General features: G+C 33.0%; 1 protein-coding gene across 1 annotated transcript; it reads right to left on the reverse strand.

Moving 5' to 3' along the window:
* Positions 1-23,347: 23,347 nt before the first annotated feature.
* LOC120078636 (vascular-related unknown protein 1-like) lies at positions 23,348-24,584 on the reverse strand. Its single transcript, XM_039032924.1, has 3 exons — positions 24,196-24,584; positions 24,047-24,112; positions 23,348-23,523 (listed from the first exon to the last, which is right to left on the reverse strand). Exons 1-3 carry the CDS (start codon positions 24,550-24,552, stop codon positions 23,407-23,409), a joined length of 540 nt encoding a protein of 179 aa, XP_038888852.1. The 5' UTR covers positions 24,553-24,584; the 3' UTR covers positions 23,348-23,406.
* Positions 24,585-26,117: the final 1,533 nt, after the last annotated feature.

Below are 26,117 nucleotides of genomic sequence, written 5' to 3' on the forward strand. Positions count from 1 at the left end.
GATGAATCCCCAAAGTGGTAGGTTTGAGTTAGTGAACTGGCCACTCGCACCCATGTAAATCAAAGGACCGCCCTCAAATGCAGGAGTTCCCAACTCACTCAGGATTGAGGTCATGCTACCTAAGGTCATTCTAGTGAAGTGAAGTCTCTGTCATGAACGGTGTTATATAACGAGTCTTTAACACTTCGTGGTCAGGTCTTATATAAAATCTTTGTATAGGATGCCCCCGCTCGCATGTCCCCACATGAATAATAGGGATCAAACCATCTGTAGCAAGTTACTACACTTGTAACTTGTTCTACAAAGCGGGTTGTATCCGTAGTGTTGTCAAGATAAGGTTTCTCTCCTATATCCATATACTACAGACCATTTTGGTTATCATTTAAGAAATGATCCACTTGTATGTTACCACATACATGCTTAAGTTACATAATGACAACCAGGGATTTTAGTTTATTGGTTTATGGTAAAGAAAATAAAACATCCAATGTTAAAAAACAAGTAGTGAAGAAAATATTATATAGTATACATCACAAGCGTTCGTACAAATCTATGTTTACAAACTACAGGACACTAGAGTTTAGGGCATCATCTCCAACAATCTCCCACTTGTCCTAAGCCTGTGGGATGTACATAAAACTAGTACAAAACAATAACCCCAACAATCTCCCACTTTCCTTATTCCAGCCACATGTGGTCCCATAGACCCATGCTCTGAAGGTGACACTCAAACACTGTAGCCGTGAGGGCCTTCGTAAACGGGTCAACAACATTGTGATCCTAAGTGATCTTTGTGATGATCAGGTCCCCTTGATGCACTATTGTGCTCCATGGAGTTCGCCACAGCATCACTATCTGGAATAACTTCCAACTCTATCAGGAACTTCCTGAGCCAAACAATCTCCTTAGTAGCTTCAGAAGCCATTACGTACTCGGCCTCCATCGTAGAGTCGGCGATGCACCCCTGCTTAGTGCTTCACCATACTATAGCTCCTCCGTTAAGAGTAAAAACTAACCCTGAAGTGGACTTCCTAGAGTCCTTATCAGTCTGAAAGTCAGAATTCTTGTATCCAGTAAGGATCAAATCTCTAGATCTATACACAGACATATAGTCCCTCTTTCTCAAAAGATACTTGAGGATGTTCTTAACTAAGGTCCAGTGACCCCGGCTTGGGTTAGACTGATACCTATTGACTATTCCCACAACATAGCAAATATTTGGCCTAGTACAAAGCATCGCATACATCAAACTGCCAACGACAGATGCATATGGGACTCGTCTCATCTTCTCAACCTCTTGAGGTTTCTTAGAACACATGTCCTTAGACAAAATGACTCCATGCTTGAACGGCAGTAGGCCTCTCTTGGAGTCTTGCATTGACTACTTGAGCAACATCTTGTCAATATACGATGCCTAAGACAATGCTAGCACTTTTTTCTTACGATCTCGAAAGATATGTATACCCAGAATAAATTGAGCCTCTCCCAAATCTTTCATTTGGAATTGGGTTGCTAGCCAGTTCTTAACTGTAGTCAGTACACCTACACCATTCCCAATGAGTAGGATATCGTCTACATACAACACTAAGAAAACTACTGAACTGTTGACGATCTTCTTGTAGACACAAGACTCATTAACGCTTTGGTCAAAGTCGTACGATTTAATCTCAGTATTAAACTGAATATTCCAAGATCGAGATGCCTATTTCAACCTATCAATGAACCGATTCATTTTGCATACTTTTTGCTCTTGACCTTGGGCAATGAATCCCTTAGGCTGCACCATATAAATGGTCTCTTTAAGATTGCCATTCAGAAAGGCCGTCTTGATGTCCATTTGCCAAATCTCACAATCATAATAAGCGACAATGAACATGAGGATGCAGATCGACTTTAACATGGCAACAGGCGAGAAAGTCTCCTCATAGTCGACTCCTTCCACTTGGGTATAACCCTTTGCCACAAGTCGAGCCTTGAAGGTTTGCACCTTCCCATCAGCACCCCGTTTTCGCTTATAGATCCATTTACAACCTATAGGTCTTACCTCATCAGGCTGATCTACAAGATCCTACACTGAGTTGAAGTACATCGACTTCATCTCGAGATCCATGGCTTTGACCCTTTCATCCCGATCAACATCCTCTATTGCCTTCTAATAAGACAACAAATCCTCAACATCGCCATCAGCTACCATAGTCAAGATTTTTATGAAACCCAGATAGCGAACGGGCAGATTTGCAACACTCCCACTGCGTCGAGGTTCCTTCAACCCTTGAGGTGGAACCAACCTACCAGGTGAACTATCATCAACAACTCTTGTTGATGAAGCAGGCCCTTCAACAACTATTGTTGAAGTTTTGGTAGTTTCGTTGGAAAGCTCACGTAACACGACTTTACTACGTGAACTGTGCTTCCTAATGTGATCCTCCTCCAGGAAAGTAGCATTTGTTGAAACAAACACCCTATTTTCCAATGGATCATAAAAGTAACCCCCTTGGTACCTTTTGTGGTAGTCCACAAAGAGGCACAACCTCGACCGTGGTTCCAACTTCTTGGGATTAGCCTCAAGCACATGTGTTAGGTAACCTCATATGTGGAAGTGACGTAAACTAGCTTTACGCCCGTTCCACAGCTCCAGAGGTATTCTCACAACACTCTTGGAAGGAACACAGTTGAGTATGTAGACCACAGTCTCGACTTTAAAACCCCAAAACGAGTTCCGTAAGGAAGCATAACTCATCATCGAACGAACTATGTCCAACAAGGTTCTGTTTCTCCTCTCCACTACACTATTCGGCTGAGGTGTATCCGGCGCTAAGAGTTGGAAAACGATTCCATGTTCTATCAAATAGTCCTGGAATCTCGAATCCAAAAACTCAACACCTCGATCTCATCGAAGTTTTGAATTCGTCTATCCAATGCATTTTCAACTTCAGCCTTGAACTTGTTGAACTTTTCAAAGGATTCAGACTTCCATTGCATCAGATAAACATACCCATACCTAGAGTAATCATCAGCAAAACTGATAAAACACTTATAACCTCCCCTAGCTCACACATTCATAGGACCATAGAGGTCAAAATGTACTAAATCTAGAGGCTCTTTGGCTCGATAACCTTTTCCAGTAAAAGGTCTTTTAGTCATTTTACCCTCAAGGCAAGATCCACAAACTGGTAAAGAATTTTCTTCTAACTTACTTAGATGCCATTCTTCACCAACCTCTAAATCCTATTGAGATTGATGTGCCCTAATCGAAGGTGCCAAAGTTGGGTTTTTTCTTTTGGAGAAACACGTTGATGTTTAGATTGAGTTATGGCATTTTAAACATCTCTATGTTATGGAGGGAACTTAAGGCTAACGGTTTAGCACATACAAGTTATTTTCCAATTTAGCTATACAAATCTCAACTCCATCTTTATAAATAAACACTTTATCCACATTAAATGAAAGAGTATATTTACATTGTAATATGCACTTTACAGAAATTAAGTAACTCAGGAACTATAAAAACATCTTTTGAAACAAGAATCTATTCTACAATGTTAACTGGATTCCTCCCAATGCCACAGCTGAGACGATGTGCCCGGTGCCTACTCGCATCGTCATCTCACCAGCTTCCAGCTGCCACCAGGATCTAATCCCCTGAAAAGAAGAACAAACATGATTAGTGGCGCCCAAATCAATTATCCAGGTAGAATCATCATTCTCCACTAAACAAGTTTCTAGGACAAGTAAATCATATTTACCTTTGTTCGCCTTGGCCTTAGCCTTGGCAGCCTTCCTTTCCTTCAGATAGCAAGGACAATTCCTCTTTCAGTGTCTGTCCTGATTGCAGTGGAAACATTTTCCCTTGTCAACCGACGCCGGATGCCTATTCCTTTAGGCGACAGGTGGTTGGTTAGCAAGCGCCTTCCCCTTTTCCTTACCACACTTCTTCTTCTTCCCCTTTCTAGAGTTAGAAGTAGAAAATGCAGACTTCGTCCCTGAGGTTGAACCTCGATGGAACTTCTTAGAAGATGAGGCAACATTTGCCTCACCTCCTCTCTTCTCCTTACTTTTCAGTAAGGATTGTAGGTCTGCAACTCGTTGAGGAGGGTTGCCAACAAAGTAGAGGAAGCTCTCCGACAATGAATGCGGGATTATGCTACCTGACTGCCGTTATTAATTCTAGACCCATTCATCTCTGCCACATTGAAGTAGACCATCATATAAGCACATGTTCTGGAATAGAGGTATCTTCCTCCATTTTTGAGTTGAAGATGTATTTCAGAGCCTCGTGCTTGAGCTATCCAAACGGTTGTCCGAACATCCGCCTCCATGATCTCACGCGCTTAGATCATGGGCTCAATGCTTCTTGGCCAACACATCACTAAGACTGACAAAGATATAGGCTCGGGGCTTCTCGTTCGCCCGTGTCCATCGCTCGTACGCCTCTCGAACATTTCGAGCGATGTTTGGAGCTGGAATAGGAGGATAGACCTCCGTAAGGGCGAACGTAAGATCCTCGATGATGAGTATCATCGTGATCATATGTTTCCAACTAGCGTAATTGTCGCCAGTTAGTTTTTTGGCGCTAAGAAATACAATAGTGGTCGTAGCCATTTTTAAAACCATTGCTGAAAAAACGAACAAACTTTTATAAGTATTTGCTAAACCACTTTTAACACCAATTAGTTTTAACAAAACAGTTTCCAAGTATCCTAAGTGATTAGACTTCTATTTTGAAGCAAGGCAGGACAAACGTCATCGATGGGGTGATCAGAAGCCCCTTCACAGAGATGAGACAATCTCAACCATTAGGTAGAACCAACTCTTGGAATTGAACCTAATAGCCACCATTTGTTCGGTCCAGAACTGTTAACCCTTAACAATTTCGCGTAAGCGTAACCCTCGTTTTCGGCCCCAGAGTCCCGCCCTATTGCGCCCACCATAGGGAAGAAGTAGATTAGGACAAGAGACTAAGTAACCTTATCCTATACAGGAGATCAAATAAAGAAACGTGCAAAACTGCCATCCTATGGGGGACACTCCCAAGGTGCCTTGAGGCGATGCACAGAAACTTTATTCAACCTAACGAGAGAGACGTGGGATATGTTGTCGCACGTCCCGCTCCCATTTACTACGAACATTCTCTCCATCCACCTTGATATTGACCTACCCCAACGATCCTTTAGGGGGACACTTCTAGGGTGCCACGAGGCTGAGGATATATCTCATGGTGTGGACAATAAAGGGAGAAACGCGAGAGGTTTAAATGAAGCATCAAATGCCCCAAGTACCTCCCATTGAATGTTCTACCTAGGGGTTCATTAACCTAGACAATCCGGCTACTAATTTTAGTCAAAGTCATTTTAAATCTGCTAAAAAACAACATTTGTCTTTGAAATAAAATAAGTTCAAGTAGTCACATTAAACTCTTTAATGGATTGTCCTTAATTTTGCATGCATCCATCAAATCTATCTAATTCACCTTTCCATGTAGGTTCCCAAGTAAGGGGTGTTCCATTTCTGTCACCCCAGCCTAGACAGAACCCGCCTTAGACAAAAGGTCCCTTATAGATAGATTTGCTATACTTTAACCTTTTATTAATCAATTTAATTCTGTTAAACTGATTAAAAGATTAAAGCCTAAGGTTGCTAATCATATTAGAACCGTGATCTTAAGTCTATCTCATGCAAGTTTTAAAACAATTTTAAAACCATGATTTAAACGTAAGTTATCATGCATATCTTTCTTATCGATTTTAGTTCTAATTTCTTTATAACCTTTATAAAAGAAACAACTAAATACATACATTGTCACACAACTAGGTATTTATAACGCTTATAAATTTAACCTATGTGTCATGCTTCATGCAATGTCTGGTCATTACTGTACATAACTTTTATATACAAGTAACAACCAAGCACACATGCTTTCCATACACCCTTAAACTGAACTCATTTGCAAAACTAAATCAAACCGAACTGATTTATAAGCAAAATCGAAAAAATTGGTTCGATACGGTTCGTAGAACTGTTAAAATCGAATTTAAATGGTTCAGTTCGGTTCCAAGTTTGAAAACCGATTTCTAAACCGAACCGAACTGTTTAAATATAAATATATAAAATTATATATATATATATATAAATATTAATATTATAAATATTAATAAAAAGATAAAATATTCCCTTTAGACTAACAGACATCAGTTCGCCAATTCCCTCATTCGGGCATGCTCATTCGATTTCTTTTTTAGGGTAGGGTTTGTTTGTGGCTGTCATCGCCGCACCCGTTTCTTCTTCTTCTTTATCGCTTTTGCCAGTCGGAACCAGCCCGGCGAGCGCGCAGTCGTTCTTCGTCAGCCAGCAATCCAAGTTTCTGTTCGTGTTCGTTCGAAATCGACATTCACCTTCTGTCTTCGTCTTCGAGTTCGAGTCCCGTTCTTCGTCAGCCAGCAGTTCAAGTTTCCATTCGTGCTCGTTCGGAATCGACATTCGCCTTCCATCTTCGTCTTCGAGTTCGAGTCCCGTTCTTTGTCAGCCAGCAACCCAAGTTTGAGTTCCGTTCGTTCGTCTTCACCTTCAGTCTTCATCCGATTCAGATTTTAGGTAAATAAAAAAAATGTTAAGTAACTACTGAAATTCTATAAATCTTTATCTGTTGAGTGTATAAAAAAGTGAGGACGTTAGATCTGATCGGGCATTCAAGCCTACTGAACATAGGGCAGACCTACTAAAATTGTGTAAATCTTTATTTTGGATCAGGGATTTGATAGGTTTTAGCACAAAAAGACATAAACTTTAATAGCTAATTAAAAATCAATTGGAAAGAGGAGAGATTTGATGTTGTTGATGTTGTTGTTGTTGGTTTTTGTTGTTGTGTTTGAACTTTGATCTATCAAATGAATGAAAGATCAACAATTCATGAATTCAATGAAATATTTGAATTTTTAGTTTAAGTAAATGTTTTTCTTTAATGGTAATAAGTTTTCTCTCTATTTTCTCCTTTATAGGTACCATCGGTCCATCACAATGAGCTTGAGCAAGAGCAATGATTCCAATGATGATGTTGTTGTGATGCCACCACTACTACCACCATGAAAAGAGAAAGTGAGGAGAAAGTTTCAAAACATGCAAATAGACAAAAGAGGAAAAATTCATCTATAGTATAGGATCACTTTACTAAATGTTGTAAATATAGTGATGATGATCCACATGCTAAATGTAACTATGTCATCCTAGAAGGAATGGAAATTCAACTATGAGAATGCATATTGGAACACTACTGTAAAAAAATCTTTATCAGATTAAGAAGTCTAAGTTAGATGTAACACAAAGTAAGTTGGTTTTTAAGAACAATGAGGGTATTGGAGATAATTCACAATCACATTCATCCCTTAGTTATAAGATGTTTACTATTGAGAGTGCTTGGAGACTACTTACTGAGATGATTATTATAGATGAGTTACCATTTAAATTCGTGGACAATCAAGGGTTTAAGAGGTTTGTATATGGGACTTTGACGTTAGTAGAACCTAATTTTGTTCTTCCTTCTCAAAAAAAAATTGCTAAGGATATTTTGGAAATGTATGATAACACGAAAGAGATGTTGAAAGACATTTTTGGGAAAGAAGGATATAGAGTGTCACTCACAACCGATACATGGTCATCAATCCAAAATATGAACAATTTGATTTTGACTGCACACTTTATTGATAAAGATTGGAAATTACATAAGAGAATTCTTAATTTCACCCAAATTGAGAATCATAGAGGGGAGACGATAGGAAAAGAGGTTGAGAAATGTCTAAAACAGTGGGGTATTGAAAGGGTTATGACATTGACAGTTGATAATGATTCGTCAAATGATACTGCCATTGTTTATTTGAAGAAGCGTTTTAAGCATGGGTTGGTATTAGATGGTGAGTTCTTGCATGTTTGATGTTGTGCACATATATTGAACTTAATTGTATGCGATGGCCTAAAAGATATTGATGATTCATTGGTTCGAATTCGAGATGCTATGAGGTTTGTTAGATCTTCTCTTGCTAGACTTGCCACATTTAAGAAGTGTATCAAAGAGGAGAACATAGATAGTAAAAGTATGTCGTGTCTTGATGTTCCAACTAGATGAAATTCTAGTTATTTGATGCTTAAGGCCGCTAAGGCTGCTATAAAATTTGAAAAGGCATTTGAGAAGTTAGAAGACTACGACACAGTCTACATGAATGAGGAGGAAAAACCAACTACCAGGGATTGGGAAATTGCAAGAATGTTTACCAAATTCTTGTAAGTGTTTTATGAAGTAACTATTAGGCTTTCAGGGTCTTTGTATGTTACTTCCAATACAGTCTTTCATGGGATTAGTATTGTTTAGAATTTCATAAAAAAAAATATTCAAGTGCAACTGGTCCTAATGATGTGCTTTTGCAAGAAATGGCAACGAAAATGCAAGAACAATTTGATAAGTATTAGGGGAAAAAAGATAGAACAAATTTATTCTTGTATGTTGCCTTCGTTTTAGACCCTCGTTATAAGATGAAATTTCTTTTGCATTGCCTAAATCAATTATTTGATGTTGATGTGGCAAAAGCCGTAGGAAGTAAGGTAGAGGGTGTTTTGAGAGCATTGTTCAATGAATACAATTTGTCACTATCAGTTGCTAATAAGGGTCAATCTTCATGTACCATTAAAAGTTCTCCATTTAGAACTACAAGTGCAAGTGCTTCAAATATTTTTCATTTTGATTTTGAAGATTTGGATGAAGATGATTCACAAAGTGTGGATTCTGAAGTTGATATTTACTTACTGGAGCCTCGTGTTAAACGTGAGAATAACTTTGATATCTTAGATTGGTGGAAGGGGAATTTTCTAGATATAAGATTCTTAGCAAAATTGCATGAGATCTTTTAGCAATTTCGGTATCCACAGTTGCTTCTGAGTCCGCATTCAGCACTAGTGGGAGAGTAATTGATCCTTTTCGTACCTCATTATCTCCAACCATTGTTGAGACACTTGTATGTGCACAAAACTGGTTACGTTCTGAACAAATTAGCATTGGTTTACGACAATACTTGGATGAAGTTGAAAATGAAGAGGAAGGTTCGTATATTCTAAATATATTTATATATATATATATATTAACATATTTATTCATATATTTATTATAATAACTACTAATAAGTTTATGATTTGTTTCTTAGTCTTCATAACGGGATTGAACAGAGCGGAAAATGCAAAAAACAAGGAGAAGAAGAATCATGATTGACAAGTGAACAAATTTGTTTGTATTAATTGGACTTTTGGAATTTAGCACTAGTGTTCAGCTTGTTATTTGCTTTTATGTGACTTAAACTTTGAAGGTAGTTGTTTGAAATTTATGTATTGTGTCCTTTGGAGAACTTTTTAGTTTTTAACTTTTTATTATAGTCATTTGGATTGATATGTTTTTATAAGTTATTGTGGATTGATATTTAAGAAATTTGTGTATTGTGTACTTTGGAGAACTTTTTAGTTTTTAACTTTTTATTGTAGTCATTTGGATTGATATGTTTTTATNGAGAACTTTTTAGTTTTTAACTTTTTATTGTAGTCATTTGGATTGATATGTTTTTATGAGTTATTGTGGATTGATATTTAAGAAATTTGTGTATTATGTACTTTGGATATGTTCTTATTGTAGATTACTGGATTGATATTTAAATTATGTTTAGAGTATAAAAAAAAAGAGAATATACAAATTTCAAAAAAAGAAACAAGGAAAATAAAAGGAAAGAGAGAGTGGAAGGAAGAAGGAAAATAAAAGGCAGAAGAAACAAAAAATTTAAAAATAGGCAAAAAAAAAAAAACGAAACCGATTCATGAAACCGAACCGAACCGAATGGAACTGGTTTGGTTCGAACCGCACAATCGGTGCGGTTCGGTTCCATGCATAAATAATATCGGTTCGGTTCGGTTTGGCCTTCAAACCGAACCGATTTCACCCTTAATATAAAGATAATGCATGTCAATGCTTTATGCAATCATAAATATAACTCTTATATAATATGATGCATGAGCATGCTCTTACGTAATTTAAATCGTGCTTCTCTAAATCATAACACTTATAATAAAGAGATGATGCACGACCAATGCATAACCTAAGGTGGGATTTTCTATATGACATACCATACGACATATAAATAAAACATACATTCTATGTATATTAACACAGATTAATGGACCGAGATGAACCACCTCTAAAACCGGAATGAAAAACTCTATCTATTACATTTTTCTACCGAGCAAACCGGTTCACAGGCGAATCGAGTCTTGAACCGCCGGGCAAAGCTCCCATCATTTAGTAAATGTTCGTCAGGTATACGATTGTTTAGCATACAAGATGATAACACACAGATGCTAAACGATCGTTTAGACGACAACAAAGCCGCGAAGCCCGATCGTCTAGACGATCACTTAACACGTGAAAGGTAAACGATTTACTCCGTGATCGTATAGTTAGTAACTAAGCGATGAAACTTGTTGAGCTATACGATCGTCTAGTACGGGCGCATAAAACAGATCCCAAGTATCTGATACTCAATGATCGTCTACCCCTTCGTTTACACGACCCGACCAACGCTTGGTCGTCTTCATCCTCGAAGAACAAAAACCCTTGCTACGAAGCTTCTTCATGAACGACTCACAGACTCAAACTCTTTGAAATTACAGACTCGATAGTAGTTAATTATGTCCAAAACGTAGGGGCCTTTACAATTAACTTGAAATGTAAAAGAAATTAAACTAGACCAGAGGCTTCATCCCAGAAACTCCATTAATCCACGCACATCCACAAACGATTTAACGATTAAACAGAGAGTAGACATGCTTTTACCCACCGAGAATGTAAATGCAATTCTTTGCGCCAATGAATTTGGAATATCAATAACCTGGCTCTGATACCAATTGAAGGAACTCTTATACAAGAGTACCTCTGAGCGAAAGCGGATATTTCCAAAGACATTGTGATAGAATTACCACATTCACATTCAAACATAGAGATATGCATCATACTGTAAATTATCGGCATGCTTTAAGATTAAATAACAAGAGAACAAGAAAACTTACCAGTCGAATAACCTTTCTTCACAAAAAAATCTCGCTCTCTCTAAGGGAACAGGCTCCTCTCGCTCTCACTGGAACGTCAAGCTATTGCTCAGCAACACCACCGATCGTCTACCACGAACGCCTCCACATGAACAAAAGGACATTTTATTCTTCAGTTACGAAAACTGATTGGAACTTCCCACTAACGCACGGTTACAGAGAAAACGATGACCAATTATCCTACAATTGTCAAATTAATAATAATAAATATAATCATATTATATTCATTAACTTATAGTTTAATATCACATATAAACTATAGTGTTTTCTCCTCCACTAGATATAAATCATATTTATATCAATTTTCCTCCAAGTATCTTATACATAAAGTCAATCATATCATATATAATTAACTAGTTCAATTATATATAATCGAACACCCTCTTATCAATTTGAACATTTCAAACTAACCCAAAAACTAATTCTCAAACTTGAATCCATTGAGCTACCAATATGGACCCTATGGACCTATTGCTCGAAGCTCCAACGATACATGAATAGCTAACTAAACTATTTAGCCACGAGACCCACCATCCGTCAACTGTCAGGCAATTCACTATAGACCGACAGTTGAACTCTCCTTACCACAGTTATATTTCTGTGTCCATCGGATATAACCAATCAACAATACGATAATCCTTCACAGATGCTTGTAAGTACAGCTGGGCCAGTTTACCGTTTTATCTTTGGTTACATCTGACTCCTTAAGTACCACTGATCCCTCTAATGAACAATACAACATAGTCCTACTATGTGTGGACACCTCTCGAGCCATGAGAAGGTGTGTCGCACCACATCGTTCAAGCCCCAGGATCAGCCTTTAAGGGAGAAATCTATCTACTTACCCCTACTTAGGGGAAGGAGTGAATTCAGTCTTGTGTAGCTGAGTTTCCAACTCCCAAATCAAACGAATCCCCAAAGTGGTAGGTTTAAGTTGGCGAACTAGCCATTTGCACCCATGCAAATCAAAGGACCGCCCTCAAAGGCAGGTGTTCTCAAATCAACCAGGATTGAGGTCATGTTACCTAAGGTCATCCTAATGAAGTGAAGTCTCGGTCATGAACGGTGTTATATAACAAGACATTAACACTTCGTGGTCAGGTCTTATACAAACTCTTTATATAGGATGCTCCCGTTCACACGTCCCCACATTAATGATCAGGATCAGGTCATCTGTAGCAAGTCACAACACTTGTAACTTGTTCTACAAAGCGGGCTCCATCTGTAGTGTTATCAGGATAAGGTTTCTCTCCTATATCCATATACTACAAACCATTTTGGTTATAACATAAGACATGATCCACTTGTATGTCACCACATACATGTTTAAGTTACATAATGACAACCGAGGATTTTAGTTTATTGGTTTGTGGTAAAGCAAATAAAACATCCAATGTTTAAAGACAAGTAATGAAGGAAATATCATATAGTATACATCACAAACGTTCGTAAAAATCTATATTTACAAACACACTAATTGTATTATTGATTGATTATATCAATGGACAAATAAATATCATATAGTTGGACTATGCTTTATTGTTCATTAGAGGGATAATTAGTACTTAAGGAGTTAGATGTAACTATAGGGGTAAAATGGTAATTTTGGTCTATATGTACTTACGAGCAATTTTTGAAGGGTCATCGTACTGTTGATTGGTTATATCCAATGGAAACATAAATATATCTGTAGTGCGAAGAGTGTAGCTGTCGGTCTTTAGTGGAGTACCCGACAGTTAACGGATGGTGAATAATTTAATTAAAAAGTTTAATTAATTATTTACGTACCGATGAAACTTCAAGCTACAGGTCCATGAGGTCCCCTCGGTAGCTCAACGGGATTAAATGAGAATCGATTTTTGGATTAATGTGAATGGTTCAAATTAATTAAGGAAATTAATTATATATGATATAATTACTTAAATTTTAATTATATATAATGTAATTACTATAATATATTTGATACATTATAATATTAACTATTTATGAGAGGAAATAAATATTTGAATATGATTCAAATATTAATTTTATGAATTGAATTCATATTGTTAAATTTAATGTAAATGTGATTTATATTAAATGTCATTAGTGAGAGAAAAAAAATTATAGGTTATGTTGTATATGATACAATATTAAAAAACTATAAATTATGTGTTATATTTGATATAACATATAGTTTAATATATATTATATGGTAAGGTTGTTATCATATTAATATATATTAAATTATTTATTAAATAAATTTTATATTTATTTATTTTAAAATTAATTAATAGGAGGGAGTTGTACTTCTCTCCCCTCACTTTTCTCTCCACTTCACGTAAGTGGGAAAATATGGTTCCAAAGATCTTTTTCATCCTGCAAAAAGAAAAAGACAGAAAACACATAATAGTTCTGTGAGTGAGACAAAGAAAAATTCTCTACTCCTTCCTCCTCTTAAAATTCCCTTCTCTCACCGAAATAACCAGAGCACCAAACGCTCCTGGATTCTCACCAGAGAATACCGAGGTTTCTCTCATGGTCGTGCCCATTTCTTTTTTGGGATTTCTTTTTGAAACGTCTTTAAAGGAAATGATTTCTGAAACCCAATTTATTTAATTTTGTGCAATTTCATCTTATACATATGTTGTATTATTTTATAATTAAATGCATGATCTATATGTTTTCTCTGTAAAATTAAATTATGTAAAAATGGGGTTTGGGATGATCGATCGCCTTCGCTCAAGGACCCTTCACTGGGATCATTCACGTTGTGCACAAAGAGAAATAACAAATTGACTAGTTATATCAGATGACTATTTTTCCTGATACAATTCAATCACGAAGCGATTTATCACACTTGCTAGTGCTTACTATTACTGCATGATAAGAGATTGTTATCTTACATTTCTCAAATGTATGATATGAATATTATTTAATATTAATTTTTTCATCATACAGAATAATTGTTTCTAAGATGTACAATAATATACAATACAACACAATTTATCATGGTTAGGTTCAATGTGTGACCAAACCTTGATTAAAGTAGAAATATTATTCAACAAACAAGACGACTCAATGCTACTGACACTGATCAAAGAAATATTCGTCGTAAACGACAATGGCAACAAGGCGAAACTAATTTAGAGGCATATGAAGACAAGTCTTTTAACTTCATGTAAACTTCTATTTTAAAATTAAAAAACTAATTCTCTTTTTCTAAAGTAGACTCTACCACATACATGAGTTCTGTTTTTTCATTTGTAGAGGGATGTACTACTAAGTCAAGTCAAAATTTTATGTTTAATATGGCTACAAACTACAAAATATATATATATATAGCTAGGTTTAGTAGAAGAAATTTGTTAGTTAGACGTTAAAAAAAAAAATCAAAATCGAGAAAAAAAAAAATTGTCAAATCAGGGACCCCATCCACTAGTTTAGCTTTGACCAAGTCTAGTGGTGCTGACATGATGCTAATGGGATTAAAAACTATCCTTCCCCAAAAATACCATATTTTTGTCAATACTTTGCTCCCCACTCTGTTTTTTAAAATTCTTTCCCATATATCCCATTTTTATCATTAATTTAAAAAACCACAATATTCTTGATAAGAGTATAATAATATCCAAATATCAATTAAGATCTATTCCTTCCTAAATTTACTCTCACCTTTTGCGTACACTTATGACTTTATGTTATATACATTAATAAACAATACGTAAAATGAAAAAGGTTGTCCAATATATTTTGTAATGGCTGTCGTCAAAGTCTTCATTAATTTAGTATAAAGTTTGTAGAAACATATTCATGCATGTATTGAAAGATATGAACCAGGTTGTCAGATTTTATGCTTCAAAATTAAAATCCAAAAATTGAAAACTTTATGTTCTTTTTATAAGAATTAGAATATTTGTTGTTCAATGCCGGCCGACGAATCTCTTTATAATTAGAATTTCTTTGCACCTAAATAAGGCTACATTCAAGGCCAGACCAAGATATATATCAGAAAAATGTCTTTTAAGTAATCAGTGAGTTGTGCTCTACTTTTTCTATTTTCTATTTTTAAATTTTGAATCCAACCAATTTATTTAAGGGTTTAATAAATTTTTTATTTAATTACAGGTTTAGTCTGTGTTTTATAGGTATTTAAATTTTATGTCTCATCTGTCAAAAATTTCTAAACTTTCAATTTTATGTATAATATATCTTGGCATTTTCAAATATTTTAAAATTAACTAATGTACAATAAGACTATAAACTTTGAACTTTGGATTTAGATTCTTGAATTTTAGAAAACTTCTATTAGGTCAATAACTTATTAGAGGTAAAATTGAAAATTTGTATATTTATAATGAGTACTTAAATAATTTTTAAACTTCGAGAATCATATAGGCTCAAACCTAAAGATTAGAAGAAGAGATTTATGAACTAAATAAACACAAACTTGAAAGCTTTAGAATAAATATTTAATTATAACCTTTAGAGTGGGTGGTCTACATCCAAAGAATAGAATCTCCGCTGCTTTATTTTTTTATTTTTTTAATTTAATAATAGAATCTCTATTTTTGTAGTTTTATGTATCTCTTCCTCTCAATCAAGTTTGAAATAACTGAAGTTAATTGGTTTGACTATATATTAAGCTCTGTTGATTGATTGTCGAGGAAAAATCAAATCCAATCTTTATTAAAAGTCTATTTATATGCGAGAATTTGGCGAAGAATCCAGTTTTACTGATATGAAATAAAACTAAATCAATAATACAATTCTCCACTTGGGAATAAATACTAACTTTTGGTATAAGTAGGATAACGGAAAATCCCAACTAAAACAACTTGAATCTATAACAAAATTCTAATTAGATACAACAACTTAATTGATTCATTACAACCCTCAAGTTGGAACATGGATGTCAAATAGGGATGGCAAAATTTCTTACGGGGTCGGGTCCCATCCCGATCCCCAACCCCAACCCAACCCAACCCAACCCAACCTCGTCCCGATTTTTTTAATTATAATAATAATAATAATAATAATAATAATGGTTAAAATTAGAAAAAAAAAATCAGAAACAAAATTTTTAGTTATAATTTTTTTCTAATTTTAATTATTATTATGATTATTATTATTATTATTATATATAAACTACTAAAATAGTAGCTGAAGCTACGGTTTCAGTCAGTTTTTTTTTTTAGATTTTAATTTTCTAATAATGAAAAACATTAAAATACTTTTTTAATTGTTAATTTAAACAAATATGTAACAATAATATTAATTTATTACATAAAATTTACAATTTTAATCTAAATATTGATTTTAGTTAATTTTAGTTAATAAAAATAATAAAATAAATGTGGGGACTTTTTTCTGCGGGAACCCGAATCCTCGACCGGGGATTCCCGACCTTGACCCTGACCCCCAAAACGGGGAATGGGACGGGGACGAGAATTAAAAATCCCCAAGGGAACAGGGATGGGGAATGCATCCTCGTTTCGTTCCAGCCTCGTTGTCATCCCTAATGTCAAATATGTTCAACTTGTTTAGAACAGAAAATACTAAAAATGTCAATGCTTTTGTAAACATATCAGCAAGTTGTGTTGATGATCAAACAGGTAATAGCTTCAAAAATTCTTCGACGATCTTGTCTCGAACAAAATGATAATAAATTTCAATATATTTTATTCGGTCATGAAACGTCAGATTAAAAGATATGGACATCGCTACTTGAACACTGCTTTGATATCATTATATGCGAGAATTTGGTGAATAATCAAGTTCTACTAACATGACATAAAACTAAATCAATAATACAATTCTCCACTTGGGTATAAATACTAATTTTAGGTATAAGTGGGATAACAGAAAATCACAACTAAAATATAACAAAATTCTAATTAGTTATAACAAAATCTTAATTAGTTCATTATCTATTTTTTGGGTCGATGTCCTAAATTCTTGTAGAGTTCTATAGTTTATAAACACTTGTATAAACAAACGCTTGTGATGTAATAATATGAGATATTTTATTTGCATTTACCACAAACCAATAAACTAAAATCTCTAGTTGTCGTTGTAACTTAAGCATGTATGTGGAGACATACAAGTGAATCATGCCTTAAAAGATAACCTTAATGGTTCTGTAGTATATGGATAAAGGAGGGAAACCTTATCCTGGTGACACTATAAATATGACCTACTTTGTAGATAGTTACAAGTGTTGTGACGTGCTACATATGTTCTAATCCTAATCATTCATGTGGAGACATGTGAGTGGAGGTGTCTTATACAAAGGAGTTTTTTTTTTCTTTTTTTGTATTTGCTACATTTTTTATCCCTTTTGTAGTTTTTTACCTCTTTAAATTTTTTTTAGAAAAAAAAAACTATAAGATGACTTATCACTTGAAATGCTGTTAAACAGAAAGCACTGACAATCACTGTAACAACAAGCAAACAAGTAACCCAGTTCAGTGACAAATTACCTACGTCTCAAGGACAATGTGCCCAGGAAAAATAATCCACTAATATTAAAGATTCAAGCAATTACAACGTAGTATTTATCTGTAATTCAACAACTACTATAGTGACTCACGCAGAGCCCAACTCACAAATCACTTAGGCTCCCCTTAGATATGAGACACCCTCTCGATTATACTTAGGCTCCCCTAAATGTGATAATATCAGTGTTGAACACTTTAGCTTTAGACAGTGTGTGAGACTCCTCTTCGCTTGATTATCTTCCTTGTAATTCAGTGAACTCCCTTCACTGACGAATTTAGATCCTCCCTAGATGGAGAAATCCTTCTCGAGAATGAGTTTTAGGCTCCCCTAAGACCGAGAATTCATTCTCTTCAACAATGTCTTAGGCTCCCCCTAAGACGGAAGTTATCTTCAAATTCTTGAACTATTCAAGCAATGAATTTGCACAACAGAATATAGTAAACAAAGATCAAAACACCATATTGCACAAATTCAGCCACTAAGAACAAAGACACCCTCTCACTATGAAAAGATGTTGCAACCCGAAATGAAAGCCATTATTCTGCTTTTAAAAAATCATGGCCAATTAAGAAAAGAATTTTCAAAAAAATATTTACCCTTCAGTCAAAATAAATTGTGTCATAAATAAGGAAAATATCGGGTAATATACATTTGTTGAGATTTTCAAGGGTAGGAAAGAAAAATATTCCGCATATAATTTCAAGTTCATGAAAGAAAAATATTCTATAGGAAATAGTATTGTTTGAGAAAGATGTTAAGACTTCATTTTGACATCAGCAAGAACCATCACAAGCTATCTTAGGAAAAATATAGAGCCAACTAACCGTCTCCAACATAAGTGATTATTTCTTTCATTTTTAAGTACAAATGCACAATATTCGAAAAGAAAAGTACAAATGTACAATACGTCGAGGAGATTCAACCTAAAGCTCACCAACACTTAGTTTAGTATACTCATTTTGACAATTTGGACGTGTTTGGAATAACTAACAAAAAGTGTTTTCCAAAAGAATCATTTTTATGAATTGTTTTTAAGATACTTAAATAACTAGTCATTTTCAACCGTGTATCAATAGTATATCAAGTGTATCAAATGTCTATCAATAGTATATCAAATGTATATCAACAGTGTATCGAATGTATCAGACATATTCTAGTAATGTATCAAGTATATCAAGGGTATAAGTGTATCAAGTGTATCACGTGGGTTGAACTTATTTTTTGCTATTTTTGCAAAAGTAACAAGTTTGAGTTATGAGCTTAATTTTTTAAACTTATTTTGTCAAATCTGTAAGAAGTCTAAAAAAAAGTAGTTTTTGTTTTTATAATTGAACTAAAAATTTAAATATAAGCTCAAATTTATAGACAAAAATGAAATGATCATTTAATTATTTGATTTATACTTGTTAATTAAGACGAATTTTTGTCTTTTAATTGAGCCGATTAATGAGATCGGCCGATTTTTAAAATGCAAATCCCAACATGAATGATATATAATTTGGTGGTTAATTTATTTGATTGATCACCTAATTTGAGTTCTGGTACTTAATTAGATTTTAAGCCAATCCCTAAACTGGGCTCTAACTAATTAATTATCTATCTAATTGAATTGATTTATATATACTACAGCTTAACTAACCAATCCTGACCATATAGCTACCGTTTTGTTACTTTAATTTTGTTTTATACTCCAACCGATCGATTCTTTATTTTTATGAAATTAATTGATGTGACATAATTTTCAAAAAGATAATGCATTATTGATTTTCTCTTTGATTTTATTAGTTTCCTAAAATAGAATTTTGCCATTCTGCTTAAGCTCTCACAGTAATTAGGAGACTTTACTTGTGAAGCTAAGCCAATGTTTGGACAATTGAAATAAAATTATTAAGAAACAGAAATATAAATATATTGGATTAACGGTTTATTTATTTAAATTTATTAGAAAAACAATAGATTATGTGACCAAAAGTTCAAAATTTGTTGTCTTTTTACTTTATTATCTTTATCTTGAGTGTATTGTTTTGGCCCGACGTCTCCCTCAAAATTTTCTTAATAAGTTTATCCAAATGTATATATTGTTCTTAATAAATTTTAAAAAAATACAATATTTGACTAAGAATGAGCTTAATTGAACATAATTTGTAAGTTGTATAACCTTGTTTTTAATTTTTGGAGAATATTTTTTATTAAGAAATATTAATTTGGTTCGTTGTATAATACAAACTTAAAAGAAAAAAAAAACAAGTTTAAACTAGAAAGATTGTTAATTACATTCTCAATTCAAACAAACTTTTTGTAATGCATTAATAGTAGAGGAGTACATGAATAAATCGAGACTACATTCTGTCAGAAAAGACATGAAAGTAGAGTTAAAAATGTTTAAAAAGAATTTATAGATACTATCTATAAGAAGAAAAAAAAAACCTGGATGCAACTCACATTTTGTGCGGCTCAAACAGCACCCAATAATAATATGTCATGTGACAATTATTTTAAAATAAAAAAATTGATAATTTCATTTTGTTTTTAGAGTGAAAGGAAAAGAGGAACATGTGATTAGGAGTAGTCTAGGCTGCAACTAATTATTCCTTAAAAAATTGCATTTTCCTTTTAGTGACTCAACCACGTATAAACTCCAAAAATTAAATATGCTTGGCTTGGACAATCTTATACTGGGTGACGACCTTCACTAAATTTTCTTAAAATTATATATATGAGTGAAGAAAGAACATGCCGAATGACTCTTTGTTTATGGTTAGAGTATTCACTCTCATAAACTATATAAGATAAGTAAGAATGATATTGTCAAGTAACAATGTATGTAAGAAATAGTCATTAAATACTGTGGCGTTATGTATACACAACTCTCAAAATTTAGGGAGTTTGTAATAATTCAACCTTTTCTTTTTTTCAAATATTAGGTTACAAGAGAAAGAAGAGAGGGAGGTTGAAGTCTACACCCTATAGGTAGATAGAACTAGAAGTACTATATCTATTATTTTAAAAAAAAAAAAAAAATTATTTTACCACGTGAATAAGTGGGGCAAATATTGACAAAATATTAAAACATGGAATCACAATGTACTATGAATAAGAGCTGTTAGGACAAAGATTTTATTACATACCTCACTGTTTGATCCAACAGACAATAACTTAGGATTAAAGGTTAAATACATGTGTTTGTTTTACATATATTTATATATATATATTTTCCTTTTTGGAGAAAGATTACCTACACATCTAAAAATGTGTAGAAGGGGTGACATAGATATAGTGAGTGAAGCAGAAGAGAATTAAACTGATGTACAAATTTCCATTAATTAGCTGAATGTCCTCAGCCATCTGTAATTTGCACATGGAGGGGTCTCATTTTGGAGCCCCTTCTGATTTGTTTATTTAAACCACTGCCCCTTTCCTTTTATATATTTAATTAAAATTTAACTCAATACATCCATGTTTATATATTCTATATTTCCTTTAAACATTAATTCTTTATATTTATGTATTTATGTGTATATTGATTTTTTGTACATTGGAAATTAAACCATAATCCTTTTGAGCCTTCAAATGTTGGAATAATAATACACTTCCAACTTTTCAAAAAAGCTCATATACTAATGGTAAATAATATGCGGTAAAAAAATGGTGATGACATTTTTTTTTAAACATTCTTCCAAAGATTAAAGGTAAATATCTTTGAAGGTATAAAAATATTATTAAAAACAGGTATAATTTATAGTGGTAGAGATAATAATTTTCGTCTATAAACAGTACGAGAACGTTTTAAGTCTTTTTGAATATTTAAGGACTATTGCAAAGTTGAAAATTGAGAGGTACTATTATAAAATTCAAAGATGTTTTCAATAATTTAGTCTATTGAAAATATCTCCAACAAAATAGGTAAAAGAACAAAGTATAAATGAAAAGTAATATTTATAAGTTTAATATTTTTAAAGACCAAATATTTATCTAACGAGACATTATGGTTATATATATATATATATATATAAAATAAATATTTTCGGGTGGTTCGAAAAATTGTCGGTCTCTAATTGGTCCAATCATGACATGTGGGACCCAATTTTGGGTGATGCATGAAGGAAACCCAAAAGAAACTTTTTATTATATATTGTGACCATTAATTTTAGTGAAGAGAAAAAAAAGCCAAAGAAGAATATGTGGAATCTCAACCAACCCATTCATTTATCCATCAAACAAGGTTTTAAACCTTTTTCCATGTGAAAACAAACAAAACTTTGTGCCTTTTTCTTCTTCTTTCGTCTCTCCTTAGTACAATTTTCTTTTGGGTTCAAACATACTATTTTGAAACCAAACATTTTACCTTTTCAACAACTTTTGAATTATGGCATGTCGTTACAAGCCAAAGTTTTACGAGCAAGTTTATCACCATACAAAATATGTTATTTTAGAAAAGTCATTTTTATTTAAATTATTTTTGTGAAAATTATTTAAAGTACATTTAGAAATGCTTCAAAAGCTATTTTAAGTGGTTGTCAAAATAATTTAATTCTTTTTTCAAAATGACTTATTTTTAAAATCAAATACTTTAAAAGTTAAACCAAACCCACCTTAAAACCCTTGAACTAATAGTTGTATCAATTTAAATCATGAACTTTTGTAAGTGTATCAATTTACATACTATTCCAAATTTTGCTCGATCAATATCGTGTAGACTTATAATTTAAGACAATTAAACTCCTAAATTTTTATAAGCCAATCAATTTAGGCCCTTCATTGTGATAAGTTTTGATAATCATATATGCAATAATTTTCAAAGATGTGTAGACTTCTTCAAATGTCAATTTTACAAGAATTGATGATTCTTAAAGGAAATTTTTACTAAGAAAGTATAAATTGATTCATTGATGAGAGTTTAGGGGTTTAATCGATACAATTATAAGCTTTCACGCGAGGTTTTTCTCAAATAAAACGTAATGGAGGATTGTAAACTGATATACTTAAGAAAACATGTAAGATTTAAGTCGCTTTAAGGGTATAAATCAATATCTTCTCTAAATTATTTGACTGATCATTTTTTTCCCTGGATGTGATGTTCTAACAATAAAACAAAGATGGCATTCATTAATGTTATTTGATTGAGCGATGTGACACAAACTTATATACATGTTCCTATCTAAAACATTGATTGAATGTTTCATTTTTCCTTTATAATTTTAATTAATAGATCATATCAAATTAGATTTCTCGAAGAATGATTGATATTTTGTATTTATTAGACACACATGATAAGTTTTGAAAATTTGCTTCCAAGTTCACATGTAATAATAATAATAAAAGTTCATGAGATCACTTGACATTCAAGTCTTTTATAAACTAAAATAAATCCACGAAAATAACAAAGAAAACCCATGTTTGCATGGGGTTGATTTTCACACACTCAAATAACTTAAAAGATAATCTTGGATAATTAATTAGGGTTTAAGTTAAAGCAATCGATTAATTAATGAAAAAGACCCATTTTCTAACTCGTGAAAAAGAATATCTCTCACTGACCCACCATTTTTTTTCCTAATTGGATAATTAAGATTTTTTTTTAAAAAAAAAAAAAGAAAAAATAAAAATATAGCTATTAAAACTTTTGAGTGGTGGTGGTTGGTCAAGAGAGAAAGTCTTCTTGTTCGAGGAATAATCTAAAACAAGCACAAAGAGAGAGGAAAATAAACAATAATAATGGATTATATATAATAATGGTAATTAGTTTGAGAGCTGAGAATTACATAGAGATTTTAGTGATTATTATGCTTAAATTACATCTCAATTATGGTAATTAAGAAGCATGGACAAAGGAAACAAACACAACCCTTTTTTTTCAGATGAATACACACCATTTTCTTTGTCTGAATAATATTTCCCCAATTGCCTTTCGCTTCCCTACAAAATCATCAATTGGGTTTCAAAAAGACAAAAAGAAAAACCCCATAATTTGAATTTTTTGTGCTTCATCCAACCGCTAAAATTATTACATAATATGCTTTTAATAATTCAAAATCAATTTTAATGAAAGAAAATTACATTTAAAAGTGTAAAGCTAAATATTCAATTAATTTTAAGTGATTAAAGATGAAGCAGTGATTAAGTACAACTTAGACTACATCTAACTACAATGCTCCCTTCCTTTTTACCACACAAATAAAAAAAATATTTTAAAAGAATATTTTTTAATAAAATCAAATCGCCATGTGATTATATTTCATTGGGTGTAGCTTGGAATGTATAGAGGATGGGTGCTTCTCAAGTGCACTTAAATTTTTTTCTTTGAAGACGTACTTCCAGGCATTTTTTTAGTGCTACAAAAATGATTTTAACTATTTGAAAGTCACTTTCAAACCAGTATTAAGACTATGAGTCTACTTTCTTGACGATAAGATAAAAGAGAAGAAAGAAGAAAGCATACCGTCAAATTAGTGATCACATCAAACCTCGGATTTTCATGGGATGTTTTGACTTTCAAATCAGCAACCTAAAAGAGAGATATTTTCAATATTTTCAAAATAAAAGTTAAAAAAAAGGGGTAAAAAGGAAAAGTAAAAATAATGTGCTAACTTTTGGACTATGAATAGGAGAAGTAGCCGTATCTTGTAAGGAATCATCTTCAAAAATCTTCTGAGTTCTTGTTTTCTTGAAAGTTAGTTTGTTTGGAACATCAAAAATCATTTTCCCAATATGATTGGTTTTGTTAATATCATAATTGGGATTTGAAATATTATGATCCCAATTTGAACAACTACCAATACTTGAACACAAATAACTGCTTTCCGACGAGAAATAATCCTCCAAGTAATCAGTCCAACCGCTCTCTTCTTGCTCTTCGGCTCCGGCGGCGGCGGCGGCGGAGGAGGAGGTGGAGGAATTTTCCGGCGGGGAATCAGAGCCTTCAGCGGTGGCGTTGTTCTTCTCCATGAAAATAATAGAGGGAGGGGGGAGAGAGATGAGAGTTTGGGAGAGGGGGTTTTAAGAAAGGGAGAAGTTGATAATTTAAAAATATATAAAATTTATTATTATTATTGTTATTATTTATTAGAAATAATTATTGGGGTGGTGAAAATGGAGGAAAAAGGTCGCCCATGATGTTGAATCGGTGATGTGGGCCAGTTAGGAAGTTAAAACCAAACTGTTCCAACAGAAAAGAGAGAGAGAAAAAATTTATAAATCGAATTTAGTTCCAAGAATTTCATAATTATTTTTAGGTGTTTAGGTAGCACTTTTGTTTTTAGTTTTATATTTGTTGAAATTTCTATTTGTTTCTTCTCAATTTTTTAAAATTATAACGTTCAGGTTTTTTTTAAAAAAAAAATTGAATGTCTGCCTAAATTCTAAAAATAAAAACAAAATTTTAAAATCTACTTTTTAAAAAAATTTAACTTGATTTTAATAATAAAAACATAGAAATTTAAAATGAAAATAATATTTATAAACTTAACTATAAAAATGAAAGGATTATGAAACCGTTTCTTTCGTCTTCAATTTTCAATATGTTTATTTAATATATGAGTTTAAAAATAGAGTAATCTCTCAGTCTTTAGTTATTTATCACCTAAAACTTTTTTCTCAATACTTCAAATTTACTTATACGATCTGAGTATGTCAACTTTAAAAGGTTAGAACATCTATTTGCTTAACTTGTTAAATCAAAATAAATAGAGGACTAAAATAGTTATTTTTGAACCGTTGAAAGACTAAATAAGACTTTTGAAAAGTTTAAAGACTAAATTAAAAAACAAAAAATCTAGGGACCGTTTGGGGCACCAACTAAAAGTTGGTGGAGTAGGTTATTATAGCCTACCTTATTTTTGGGACACCAAATATAATATGGATGTGTACAACTATTATAACCTACAATTAAATATATTAAATATTATTTCAAAATTTTTTTCTGCAGTATTTATATTTGTTTAGTGATAGAGAGAGAGAACGTGCAAGAGACAGAAATGATAGGGCGAAGGGGTTGACCTTTGTGGTTTTAGATGAGATATTATATTGTTTGTAACAAAACTCCGACATTATTTATTCTTATAAAAAAAAAAAAAGGAAAAAAGAAAAAAGAAAAAAGAAAGAACTCCGACATTATTTTCCACGGGACAATTCGATTCCTTGACCGAATAGGAATCCGAGAAAACAAACATTGACTACTTTCCCACTAATTCTGCCGACGAGCTTTTTCTGGGCTTTCGATTTTCAGCCCACTTATTGGGCCGCTAAAATGGGCTGTGGACTTAAACGACGTGTCGTTATGTTGTAGCTTGTAGAAGCTCGACGGAACGACAACCACACTAGAACGGTATATAATATAAGTTGCAATAATTATTTAGAGCATTCCTAGGAAGTTATTGGAAACAAGTTTAGAATTTAGTGAGATTTGAAATTAGAGATTTAGAGTTTGCATTTAGAATTTAGAAGTAAAAATAGACATTTATTTAAGTCTAAGCTTCATTGGGATGAAATTAAAATTTGTATGATAAAAAGGA

Source organism: Benincasa hispida, chromosome 5 (genome assembly GCF_009727055.1).
Source record: "Benincasa hispida cultivar B227 chromosome 5, ASM972705v1, whole genome shotgun sequence".
Lineage (NCBI taxonomy): Eukaryota > Viridiplantae > Streptophyta > Magnoliopsida > Cucurbitales > Cucurbitaceae > Benincasa > Benincasa hispida.

Bases quoted from the DNA above. Each gene is read 5' to 3' on its own strand.
- LOC120078636 (XM_039032924.1), bottom strand. From the start codon at position 24,552: ATGGAGAAGAACAACGCCACCGCTGAAGGCTCTGATTCCCCGCCGGAA. The intron at 24,113-24,195 runs GTTAGCACATTA...TCTCTCTTTTAG, and splicing joins CTCCTATTCATAGTCCAAAA to GTTGCTGATTTGAAAGTCAA. The intron at 23,524-24,046 runs GTATGCTTTCTT...ATGATTTTGTAG, and splicing joins ATGTGATCACTAATTTGACG to GGAAGCGAAAGGCAATTGGG.